General features: G+C 41.7%; 1 protein-coding gene across 1 annotated transcript; it reads right to left on the reverse strand.

Annotated features, from left to right (window-relative positions):
• Window positions 1–11,533: 11,533 nt before the first annotated feature.
• On the reverse strand, window positions 11,534–12,040 carry LOC306938091 (neo-calmodulin-like; the record flags this gene model as incomplete). Its single annotated transcript, XM_079522106.1, has 1 exon — window positions 11,534–12,040. The coding sequence occupies one exon, from the start codon at window positions 12,038–12,040 to the stop codon at window positions 11,534–11,536; it is 507 nt and encodes a 168-aa protein (XP_079378232.1).
• Between the last annotated feature and the right edge of the window lie 1,059 nt (window positions 12,041–13,099).

Here is a 13,099-nt window from a genome sequence, read left to right on the forward strand (position 1 = left end):
TAGCTATTTTTGACAGGGGGGCAGGGGCATTCGAACAATGGGGCTATGTCTTTTTCACAAAATATTAAGGCGATTTATTTTTTTATTATTTACTATAGTCCTACTAGACCCCAAGAAATTACATCTGGCCACAAAAGATCACAGGATCTACTGAATGTGAAGGTAGCCTACTGGGGGGAAGCCACACTGTGTGTCATAGGCTCAATATGTCAGTTTGACACATTCAGTAGATCCTGTGATCTTTTGTGACCAAATGTAATTTCTTGGGGTCTAGTAGGACTATAGTAAATAATACAAAAATAAATCGCTATAAACTTTTGTAAAGAAAATACATATTTAGCCCCATGTTCGAATGCCACCACCCTGTCAAAAACAGCTAAAATACGTAAAATGAAAGAAAGCAGCAACTGAAAAACAATTAACACTCATCTTTTACTTTCTCTAATAACAAACTAAAACATGAACCTTGGTTGAAAAAAACTAAAGCTGTCCTTTAACCACTCACCTGAAAATACTCAATCTTTTATAAAATTATTCCAGGCCATTAAGGTGGGGTTCTCAATGTAGGGTCCATGGACCCCAGGGGTCCTTGAGGGGGTTCCAGGTGGTCCCCAGCAAAATTATATTTTGAATATGTACAAGCAAATGTACAATGGTGTCAATTACAGTTACAGTAGTAGGTCTACATACAGTATAAGTTATTTGGTCCCTTATACTATAAGGGACCAAATGACCAGATGAACAAATCATGCATGTTCGTAGATTGGGGTCCCTTGAGAAAGACTGTTGACTCATTCAAGGAAAAGAGAGCGCTGTTTTTGAGGGGCGCTAGCCCATGCATGCTATATCCAGCTTTTAGTGTATATGTTCACAAACTCGTCATGATGTACGATGACAAGAGCGCCCCTCACTTCACACGGGTGTGATTTTATTCCTTTATGTTTTTGACGATGGGTTCTCAGATTGGGGTCCCAGAGCAAAAAATGGGGGGGGGTCCTTGAATTTTTTATATATATACTTTTTTTTAAAGGCTATCAGAACGGTATGCCCATTGCCCATTGCCTACATATCAGGCATCAAATAGGAGCTGTACAGAACTTCAGCAGCAGGTGGCGACAATATGAAATCACCAGTTGCATCAACTGGTGATAAAAAAAAAGATTGTCAAAATGTTTACTTGCCAGTTGCCATGCGCGAAACGTCGTGGAACCCGGAAGTATATCTGCGCATAGTCATAAAGCAGAGCATAGCTCTATTCTATGGTTTAATGTTGTCAAGTTAAACCGCGTCCTGTTTAAAACAAACGCCCTGTCCAAAAGAAAACCAGTACATCTCTCATGATGGGTGAGTAAACCAACCAGTTTGTTGAAATGCACTGAAAGAGAGAAGCATCCATCCACTGCAGTGTAGTTCTGTTCTGTTCTGTCTGTGCCTCAACCATAGCCCTAGACTAGAATGTCTGTGATATTTACATACATTTTTTCATGTATGTGTATTCTCAAATGCACAGCCATAGACCGGCGCAATGCCAATACCATCCGTATTACGCGATTAGCAACACATGCATAAATGTGTACGCACGGCGTGTACTCACCCAATAAAAACATGAATTCCAAGAATTGGAGTCAAATATTGTCCTCTAGTTTCCATTTGAAAGTTGTGGCAGAAAATAAACGTGTGTTCAGTAAAATGTAGCCACGAGCTGCAGTGTTGCACATGGATTGGACGACATTCTGTCAGGGCGACTTCTCTGGGCGAGAATGATTGCAGGACTGAATATAAAACTTCCATTTGGAAGGGGCTGACAGGTGCGTTGCGATTGTTGCTTAATTAATCCCTGGTCAATTTATTTTGTGATGACGTCTGTGCTGATCAATACATGGGTCTGGTCTTAAAGACACGCACACAATTGTACCTGCAGGCTGCAGCAGTGCATTCATAATTCATTCACATCACAATGTGTTTTGTTCGTTTGATTGATTGAATATGAATATGTCGCCTGCGGCATGAATGGATACAGACTGAACAGTGAATAATGAATAGGCTACACATATCTCTGCTGTCTGGAAGAAACTATCTTACTTTTCAGAAAAAGAAAAACACATCCTCCAGCTCAAGTGGAGTTCGGAGGTTTTTGTCGAAGCACTCTCTAATACTTCAATATTGTTCAACCAACACAGATAAAGGGTGTTCAATTCAATAGCACTGATTTATGGGGGGAAGAAGATTTCTAAACGGGTGGATTTTGAGGATCCAACCAACACAGAGACATAAAGCCAAGGATGTTCAATAGCAGCATGTTCAATTAGCCCACGGCTGTCTTGAGTGACAGGCAGGCAGGCAGACACCGCTGTTAAGAACACAAGCGTGATGCGTTTTTTTAAACAGAATAGCGTTGTTTTACTTCGTATTTTAACGCGAGGCCCTCGTATGAATGACATTACACAAGCGATCTGTTTTTAACATAACCGTAGAGTTGTTCAGGCATTAACGCGAATGGAAACGCCAAAGTGATTTCTAGTAGGCACATTGGCATGACGATGATTGACCCAAGGCCATTAGTGACCCACCTCTATGCATTACATTGAATAACAAATGGCTGCAAAAAAGATTACCCAGATCCTATGATCTATCTATCTATCTATCTATCTATCTATCTATCTACTTTAGCATGTTATCTATCCCATAGATATAAAAAAAAAAATCACACCCGTGTGAACTGAGTGGTGTAAGGTCTTATATAGACTGATCAACTGTGGTCTGACGTAATGTCTGACGTAATGAAATCACACCCGTGTGAACTGGGTGACCATAGCAACCATGCTCATTTTTTGGTACGAACACATAAACTAACAAAGCCAGTTGTAGGAGTGGTTTACACCACTCAAAAAGCCAGTTGTAGGAGTGGTTTACACCACTCAAAAATAGATGCCTCATTGGCCGCTGCAGTTCATTGGAGCGATGTGAGTCGACGGGAGGGCGGAATAATTTACACTAGTGGGGGAGGAAGTACGCCGGAACAGTGGAAGGCATGCTACGTCACGCTGCCATTCAAGTGCCTACTGGCCAATCACAGCGCATCTTTTCGCAAGGAATCTCGGGAATTCTTTTCCCTCCCTTGAGCACATCCGCTCCAGAGCCAAAATATATCTATGATCTATCCATCCATCCATCCATCCATGAAAATATGAAGTATACCTAAGCACGTTAATTAATTACAAAGATTGTTTTATTCTATCCATCCATCTATACCATTGGTTTTCAACCAGTGGTCATTGGGTTTCAGGTGGTCCCCAGCTAAATGATGGAGAGTTGGTAACCAAATGGACCCTTATATAGATCTTTCACTCAAGAGTGTTATTATCGATCAACGTTTGTCTCTCCCCATTATGGTACCACATCAATCCAGCATGGAATTGTGGACAAAATTGTACGTTTGGCGTCTGAGAGGCTACATTTCAATGGTGGTCCGTGGCTCAATTTCTGAATAAACATATGAGATAGGCTACCTTAGCATGTTATTGAAATATTCCAAGAGTTAAATCGCGTTAAAATACGAACTCATATAACTATTAAAACTAATACACATAAAAACGGAAGCTTGTGGCCTGGGCCATGGCTCAGTGGTCCAGGCACCTTGGCTGGTAATCCAGTCTGGCAGTGTGCTGCGGGTTCGACTCCCGATCCCGACGGCCTTTACTGCATGTCTTCTCCCCATCTTTCTCCCCATTTCCTGTCAGCCTACTGTCTGTCCCTCCATAAAAAATATATATAAAATAAAGGCTAAGCCTAATGCCACAAAAAAAACATAAAAAAAAAAAAAAACGTCTGCTTGTGTAATGTCACTTGAACTTCCAAGTTCCAACCAATGCTTCTCGTACGAGGAAATCAAGAAATCACTTTGGCGTTTCCATTCGCGTTAATGGCTGAACAACTCTACTGTTATGTAAAAACGGATCGCTTGTGTAGGGCCTCGCATTAAAATACGAAGTAAAACGACACTATTCTGTTAAAAACACATCGCGCTTGTGTTCAGCGGTGCCTGCCTGCCTGCCTGGCTGGCACTCAAGACAGCTTGCCTCTAAGCGCAAAGGCTGTGCCTCCTTGTTCTTTTGCGGCAGGATCAATAATCAAGCCACCCTGACAAGCACTTGGAATTATAGGCATTACATTTAGTTTTGACTCGGTTGAGCTAGCAAATTTCCTAGATTTGGTATAGAGGGAAAAAAACAGGTGGCCTTATAATTTGTATGGACCTCTGGTGGACTAAGCTAAGGTCACCTTGGTATGCTGGCACTATGCACATGAAATCTGTCTGATGCTGATTGGTATAATAGTTTGTATAGCTGCGGGCGGACACACACACTGTTGAAGAAAACATAACCTCCGCCCTGCTTCACCTGGTGGAGATAATTATTCAAGATTTACATATTGTATCCACAAACCACTGCTTTTCTCTGCAGTATGTATGACTGTATCAGTGTCACATTGCTATACTGTAGGCTACACGAATCTGAAATGCATCTTTGTATAGTATACTCTCATCTACTGAGACTGCAACTATGAGTGAAGGCACTTAGAAGGCCTTATTTTTGATTGAACACTTGATTAGTCAAAAATACAGGGATACAGGTAGACAGACGGAGATCTCTATACTGTATATGGACACAAAAGGGACAAACAGATGGATACTCTGACAAGGCCCCCTGACACTATGATGCTGACATATCAGTCAGATCAGAAATGCGATGTAGGAACTCTAAATGAGAATATTTATCAACCTGGAGTTGATAAATATTTTATCAAAATATATTTGATTTATTAATGTATCAATTCTCTTCACCAGCTTGTCTCTTTGCCAGCTTATTCCAGAAACTGATGAAAGTTAAATTTGAATATTCTACAGCCCTGGCGAATATTTTTCAAATATAGTTCTGTCTGGAGTCTCTGTACTATGCTTAGTACTAGTAGATGTCCCATTTTCGCAATTTTGGAAAATATTAAAAAGATAATAAATGCAATGATAATGTTAAGCCTCTAATTTCACAGTTTGTCTCGTTTTCTTCTCTGCCTAGAATTCCCCACCCTTCCTGTGTGTAAAGAGGTTTCCGAACATCAGGAGAGGAACTCTAGTCTGGTCCAGGTGAAACTAGAACCTCTACAGATTAAAGAGGAACAGGAGGAGGAATGTCTAAGACCTGAGGAGGCCGCTGAGTCAACGTTGAACTCACTAGCAGCAAAAAGCGAAAATGATAATGATGAAAAGTTTGAAAACGGAGAGACAGAGCCTCGAGCCAGCCCCTCAACTGAACACACAAAAACACAAGCCTATGTAAAGTCCTGGGGAGTATCACAATCCAGTAGTGGTTCTGAATCTGACACTGAAGACTGTGATGAAGCGGAAGAGTCCTCCTGGGAACCACCAAAAACAAAGAACAAAATGAAAAGGAAAAAAATGTGTTTGAGCAACAATCCATCCCAGGACCTAGCCAGCACTTCAACTGAACACACGAAAACACAAAAAACAAAGAAAAAAATGAAAGGAAACAAAACGTCTTTGAAAAACAATCCATCCCAGGACTTGGAATCATCAGCACATACAAAGAGGGAACCCTTTAAATGTGAATTATGTGGCAAAAAAATATGTGGCAATCGCCCTAGAAATCTGATGAGGCACATGAGAACCCATTCGGGTGAGAAACCCTTTAGTTGTACAGTTTGTTCTAAAAAGTTTTCTCGAGATGATCATCTTAAGGATCACAGTAAGACTCACGAAAAGATCAAAATAAAAACACCAAAATCACAGTGCAAACCGAAACCACAGTGCACAGTTTGTGGCAAAACCTTTGGTAAAAATTCAAACTTGAAGGCTCACATTAGGACTCATACGGGGGAAAGACCATTTATTTGTGCAATTTGTGGCAAGCAGTTTGGTACAAAAGCACACCTGAAATTACATATGGGAGGTCATAAAGAGGAAAAAACATTCAATTGTGAAATTTGTAGCAAAGGCTTCAATGAAAGTGCAAAGCTGAAAAATCACTTGCGAATTCATACTGGAGAAAAGCCTTTCACTTGCGAAGCTTGTGGCAAAAGCTTCAATGTAAATGTGAATTTGAAGAAACACATGATGATTCATACAGGAGAGAAACCTTTTACTTGTTTAATTTGTGGCCGAAGTTTTACTCAAGGTGGAAATATGAAGGCACACATGAAAAAACATAAATCAGGCCTATATTTGGGAGGGGGGCTCTCAAAAACGGCATGTTTGAAAAAATAAAATAAATGAATAGAAACTAGTATGTATGTCAGACATCAGTCAGACTCAGTATTCAAGGACCACTGCACCAATTTTCAACCTAACTTCATGTAAGTGGTCCTTAGTAATGCCCATCATAAGATGGCACCATTTCTGTCTACAGACTGTCTCAGTGGATGGCTGTGGACAGTTCAGAAATCTGCTTAAAGATGGAGTGCCGTGATTTTTTTCCTCCCCACCCTAAAACATGATCATCATGTATTATTATATAAGGAGGAAGATTTTTTTCAAAATGGTGTACAGTATTTGTTAAAATTATGTTTTTATGTGGAAACGCCCACCAGTTATGCCTGGTTTGCGGTGATCCACCTGAACTGAAGCCGCACCCACAGCTGTTGTATGATAAACGGGGAGAGGTTAGGGGAGGGGATGATATTGTGATGTCACTATATCACTGTTGTTTTTTTCATTGGCACATTTGACTGTCAAGGTTTCAGCCTCCAGGAAGAAACCCTAAATACAAAGGGAAGACATCATTGCACATAACAACCACACCAAGGGGTCTAATGAAGTGCTGTCACCTCATAAACACATGGAAAAACTGGCAAAGATACAAAAATCATGGCACTCCATCTTTAACAATGACATCATCGGTAGGCAGGTTTGGAAGCTATTTCCTTAATGCAAGAGAGACTGTACTTTCCATCATTGATTTGTCATTGGTAGGCATATTTCTGAACTGGTCACAGACCACCAATGAGACACAGAGTGAGGGGGGCTCAGTAGAACAGATATAGTGCTATCTTTACATGAAGATGGGTTGAAAATGGGTGAAGTGCTCCTTTAACATTAATGACTTAACTATTTTCCCATAAACCACATTTTATGCCATGATGGACGATTGGTTGAGACTTGCTATAAGTGACCACAGGTTGTGCATTTTCTTTCTTTGTTTGAACAAATGGAGTGGTGAAGCAACTTGTTGTTTTACCTTTTTGTGGGTCTGTGTGAACACAAACATTGATGATTGGCTGATCACCCCATAGCAATGATTTGACTGAGCAAAGTACATATTTAAGATAAGTGAGGGCAGAAAAGTGAAGACGCCAAAAGTGATTGGGCGCAGATGACCTTTGTGATGAATTGATTGGCTAAGCACGGAATGTGATGTATGATGATAAGAGTGCCCCTCACTCACACGTGTTTATTTATTTTTGACAGCATGGAAACTTATTTTGTTAAACTGAAAAAACACATTTTAGTTTAAGTTATATGATGAGTTAAAAAAGCACCCTTTCAATAAAGGTTGTTTTAAAAAAAAAGAAGATTCTGCTGACTCTGATAACTGTATGTTTACACACTAATATCTGTTGGAAAGTAGTACCTTAATACAACAATATAACTATTGCAACTGGCATGTTGAAACCATAACCATTTAAGCCCTATTATTATCCCACAAAATAGAGATGTCGAGTTGAAAGTGATTACAGAAATATTCCAGTTTAATTGAATAGGCCCCACAAATAGTCTTTGTGAGCCCCAGGTAAATAACAGTTGCATCCTCTTGTTCACAAACGTGATGGAATTGTATGGTCTTCATCTAGCCAAAATACTCAGGTGTTATGCATCTGTCAATGACAAGTCCCCTTGGGCTTGATTTCAGATGCGACTACTTTGAAATTATAGCCTGGCTCCAGCCCCTGAATCGATCACCCCATTCAACCGTTATCACCCGATAATCAAGGAAATGTTCGTAATCAGCACCTTAGAAATACCCCCAGTATGTGATAATCAACATATTGGGAAATCCGGAAGAGAAACTATGGGAGCATTTGCTTTTTGTGTCACTGATGTCAATGACGGAGGCACGCCGCGTCGAGGCGCTAGCCGAGCGTTGCGAAGGCCACCAGACCTGACTCAGCGCCGTCCGAGTTACGTCCCGATAGGCAGAGAATAGTATATTAGTAGCCCCTAGTTTCCATGCCCCCACAATAGAGTTGGAGACACGTTCAGCAGGGGGAGTCCTTGACCAGGCTACCGGTATGTCTGCACCGCACCCTGCATGTGCAGTCCGGGGTAATACAGCCAAACACTAGCCTGGATCCAGCCCAAAGATCCCGCCCACTCTCTGAGTGGACTGCATCTCTAGGGACTCTTGAGGGAAGCTACAGTCTGATAATCAGGCTAGCCAAACACCACAATGTCTAGTATGCCAGTATGGCCATATTGGCCGTATTCCAACGTCCTGATAACGGTTGATTTTGTATATTTAATACAGTGATAACGGGTGAATCGGCTGTAATCGATTAAAACTAGAAATGCACTCTCGAGATGCCAACTCGAGCCATACGTGCCGTAGGCCACGTATGGCCTACTTGTGCTCAAGCAGAGCGCGCAAGTACTGCTACTAACTTATGTCCATTACAACTGCTGTTCTAAATCCTTCAGACCCATTATTGACCTTATACCAACCTTGAAAAGTACCGTAGTTACGTCACCATCAATAGCCAATAAGGGACCACCATTCTTACCCTGACATACTGTACATACCCAGCCAATCACCAAACGTACACTTAGTTACGTCACCAAGAATGGTGGTCCCTTATTGGCCGGTGGACAACACCGACATACATACCCATTGGCCGGTGGACAACACCGACATACATACACAGCCGATCGCAGTACTTGCACGCTCTGCTTGCGCAAGTAAAAACTTTTTCTCGGGGCGATTCAAGTGAAACTAAATGAAAATTCAGGTGTCAGGCTACTCAAATTATGGAGTTAATTTAGAAAACAATGTGCTGATACTCTAGTCTAGTCTACACTGCATGCATGTTAGCCTCTCTATTCTGGCCCCAATAATGACCTTTTAAAAACCTTCAAGTACAGATCCAAGTTGGCACAATATACACTTTCAAGAACATATAAAGATTGGATTTTCTAGTCCACTGAGATTTCACCAAATTAATATAATTTACCTACAGCTACAAGTTATTCACCTCTTTCTGTTTCCAAATTAGAGTTTGCTTCAATGGCGACACCCCCTAACTCAAACCTAACCAGCGCCAAAGTCCTGATGTCACTCGCTCAAAGGGGTTCACGGAAGTAATTTCTCTATGGAGAATAACCCCTATGGCTATGAGAATAACATGGGGTCATCTTAAAATCGTTTCATATAAGCAGTGGTCCAAACAAGCTGTCTCTGCATTAGGGAGGTGCCATGGTGGTTCACATGTCATGATAATCATGACAGTCAGTCATGTTTCAGGGCTATGATACAGTCTGTTTCTAGCGAAAATGTAACTAATTCAGTAGCAGTAACATAGCATTTTCTCTCCGTCAGTTGATTCTAGATTCTTCATATCCATAAGTGAAACAGCCGGGATGACATGTTTACTTTTCAAACACAGTTCTTATGAGGCGATCTAAAATCCCCCTATGGGGATTACAATGCAAATAGAAAGTACATGAAACCGTGTACTTTTACCGATATTGACGTCAGACGTTGGTGCTCTGTACCTACCTCTTGGGAACAGGCATCAAGGCATGGGGAACAGGCTATGGGAACAGGCCTTTTGGAGCAATCATTTACACTTCCTGATGGGGGCAGGTGGAAGGCAAAAACAAACCAATCACATCTCACCTCAGGGGTAGAGTGGCTGGATGGTAACCGCAAGGTTGCCAGTTCGAACTCGGGCTCCCCCAGAGTTAATGTCGAAGTGTCCTTGAGCAAGACACTGAACCCCTAATTGCTCCTGATGTGCTGGTTGGTGCCTTGCATGGTTTCCGCCGCCATCGGTGTATGAATGTGTGTGTGAATGGGTGAATGTAATGCACAATCTATGTAAAGCGCCTTGGATAAAGGCGCTAAATAAATGCACCATTTACATCTTGATTCTCCTAAAAAAGAACTTTGATTAGCCTACCAACCTTTTTACCAGTTGCTATGAAGTGCCTATTCTTTCTCAGCCAGCAGTTCTGCCAGTGCAAAGGAAGAAAAAAGGCCATATCAGTGATAAAATGACAAAATGTGCCAGTTCGGCGGGCAGGCGGTCTTTGTATGAACTGGGTGTCCTGGCAAATAGCTCTAAAAGTAAAACACTGTCCTGGTTTTCAACATTCACTATACCAAATTGTCCCGGTTCTCACCACGGTAAAAGAAAAAACATTTGTGAGTGCTTATACATAATTATGTTTATAATGTTCTGTTTTGTTGAAAGGTACATTATAGTTAAGTGCTAAAATAATTGTTCTGATGATAACACCAACCAGGTCTCATGGGAAAAAAGAAAACCCCAAGGTTCTTTCACCTTTGCAGGTTCCCAAATCATCTGTTTCCACATTAAGTTCAGTGGTTTCTTGTCGCTAGCCCCTACGTCTGGCTTTCGGAAATTACGTCATATGGCAGCGAATTAAAAACATGACCACCCCCACAAACTTCGTCTTAAACAAACATTACATTCCCATTGACAATGAATGGAGAGTTTTACATCAGTGTCTGAGCAAATAGGCATAGTTTCTTATTTTACGCCATGATGATGTGTGATGATAAGAACGCCCCTCACTTCACACGGGTGTAATTTGTTTCTCTTTTGTATGACTTCTTCATTGCCTTAGCGACTACATTAACTTGTGGCAGCAATAAACGCCTATCTATATCTCTATCGTGGCTGTGTTGCGCAACAGTTGCCAAGTTGATGTCAGTACTGTGACAGCAGACATGATGTCAGCTCTGTGCAAGTCTTTGTAAATACATCTGTACCTACCCATCTTTGCACAGGTCAAAGGGTCAGTCCTCCCATGGAGACCATGACGGTTATGGTTTCCTTTCCCCCTCGATTCGGCCTTATTGATTTACTCTATAAGGCCACATTTGATGCACTGTCCGCACTGCCCCAGTGTGTCAGTTGATTTCTCCTTTGCTTCTTGTTTTCAGAGACCAGTGTCTTGTTGAGTTGTTGGGATTCTGAAATAAATAATGAAAATCTAATTATTTGCTGATAAATTCAATTAATAAAATCTGTGTTTTATTCGCTGCCATGGCATTTGGTCTTTGTGCCCCCAAAAAGTGACCAAAGGTCAAGTAGCCTTGCCCCTAAAACAATGAAATTCCTGGCCTACTTCACACCAAGCACTATTGTACTAACTCGAGTGGATGGCAGAGTCCATCCATACCCATTTCATAACAAAGATAATGGTGAATCACATCAGAGGTAATTGACAGTAACCAAATAGTATCCCCAGCCCAGGTAATCTCACGACTCTGCCTAAAGGTTAGGCAGGCCGAGGAGGTTGATCAGGAGACGTTTCATCAACAGGAGGAGGCTTCGTGGGCAGACCACGAGTCATCATCAGCACTAAATCCTCATAGTTGACCTGTCCGTCACCGTCGATGTCACTTTCTTTGTACATCTCGTCGACCTCCTCGTGTGTCAGCTTGTCTCCCAGGGTTGTCAACAAACGGCGCAGCTCTACAGCACTGATGTATCCGTTCCCTTCCCTGTCAAAGACACGGAATGCTTCTCTGATCTGTTCCACGTCCACCACCTTAATCCTCCCCTGCATCATGCCCGTGAACGTCTTCAGACCTATCATTCCCGTGTTCCCCGGGTCCATGTCCTTGATGATGTCGCGCAGTTCCTTCTCTGTGGGGTTCTGGCCCACGGCACGCATCACAGCAGCGAGCTCTTTGGTGCTGATTTTGCTATCGCTGTCTCTGTCATACAGTGCAAAGACCTCCTTGCACTCTGCACTCCTCTCCTCTTTTGTGATTTCTCCCATGTTGATACAGACGCTGCAGTCAGGTTGCGAGGAGGTCCGAAGGAAAACTCTCAATAACTTGCAACCTCTATGAATGTGGATATAGAGAACTGTACTTCAGTCATCTATGACGTATCGATGACGTGGTATGACCACAAATCTGGGCAAGGTTCCAGCCATATCTGAAATGTTTGTGTCTATTAATAGGTACACAGGTGATATCCTTTGGTATAAAAATGAACACAAAAACAAACTTTTCAAAAGATGCAAACTAAACTAAACTAGAACTGCACTCTGTCGAGTGCCTACTTGCGCGTTGCACACAAGTAGGCCATAAATGGCTGGCCTACTAGTGCGCAAGCAGAGCTCGCAATTACTGTCGACCGCTACGAACTTTCAAATCTCAGCCTCCTCTGTAAAACATTTTAAATACTAAAGTCGGGTTATAACAGGCTGTCAATGGTGACGTAATTACGATATGTTTCAAATATTGGTTGGGTAACACCGTAACAGGTAACGTATGTATACATGTATGTAAGTCGTAAGTACTATACTGTGGTCGGCTGGCTTTATGCGTATGCTCGGAGGTATATATACTAGAAGTTGGTGACGTAATTACATTTTAAAAGATATGTATCAATGCTGGGTTATAAGTAAGTGGCTTTTGATGGTGATGTAATAAAGATAGGTTTCAGATTACATACATGTATACATACAGACCTTACCTTTAATTCACCCGACACTGAAAAATATCCTAATTACGTCACCATCGGGTTATAACCCAACATTGAGACATATCTTAATTAAGTCACTTAATTTTGTCACCATCAACATCTAGTATATCTCCGAGCATACGCATAAAAAAGACGACCACAATACTTGCACGCTCTGCTTGCGCATGTAACTAGAAAAAGTGCCCCTCGGGGCACAGGTCTCCACCAGGATTGATATTTGGATAAAATATGAAGGACTAAGTGTTGCACATAAATGGTGGCACTCGAAAAGGCAGAATTATTCTGAAAAATGCAGGCCAGATGTTTTTACTTGGGCTGTAGGGAGTGTGCACACGTTTTGTGCATT

This window comes from Electrona antarctica, assembly GCF_951216825.1.
Source record: "Electrona antarctica genome assembly, chromosome: 15".
In the NCBI taxonomy this organism is placed as follows: domain Eukaryota; kingdom Metazoa; phylum Chordata; class Actinopteri; order Myctophiformes; family Myctophidae; genus Electrona; species Electrona antarctica.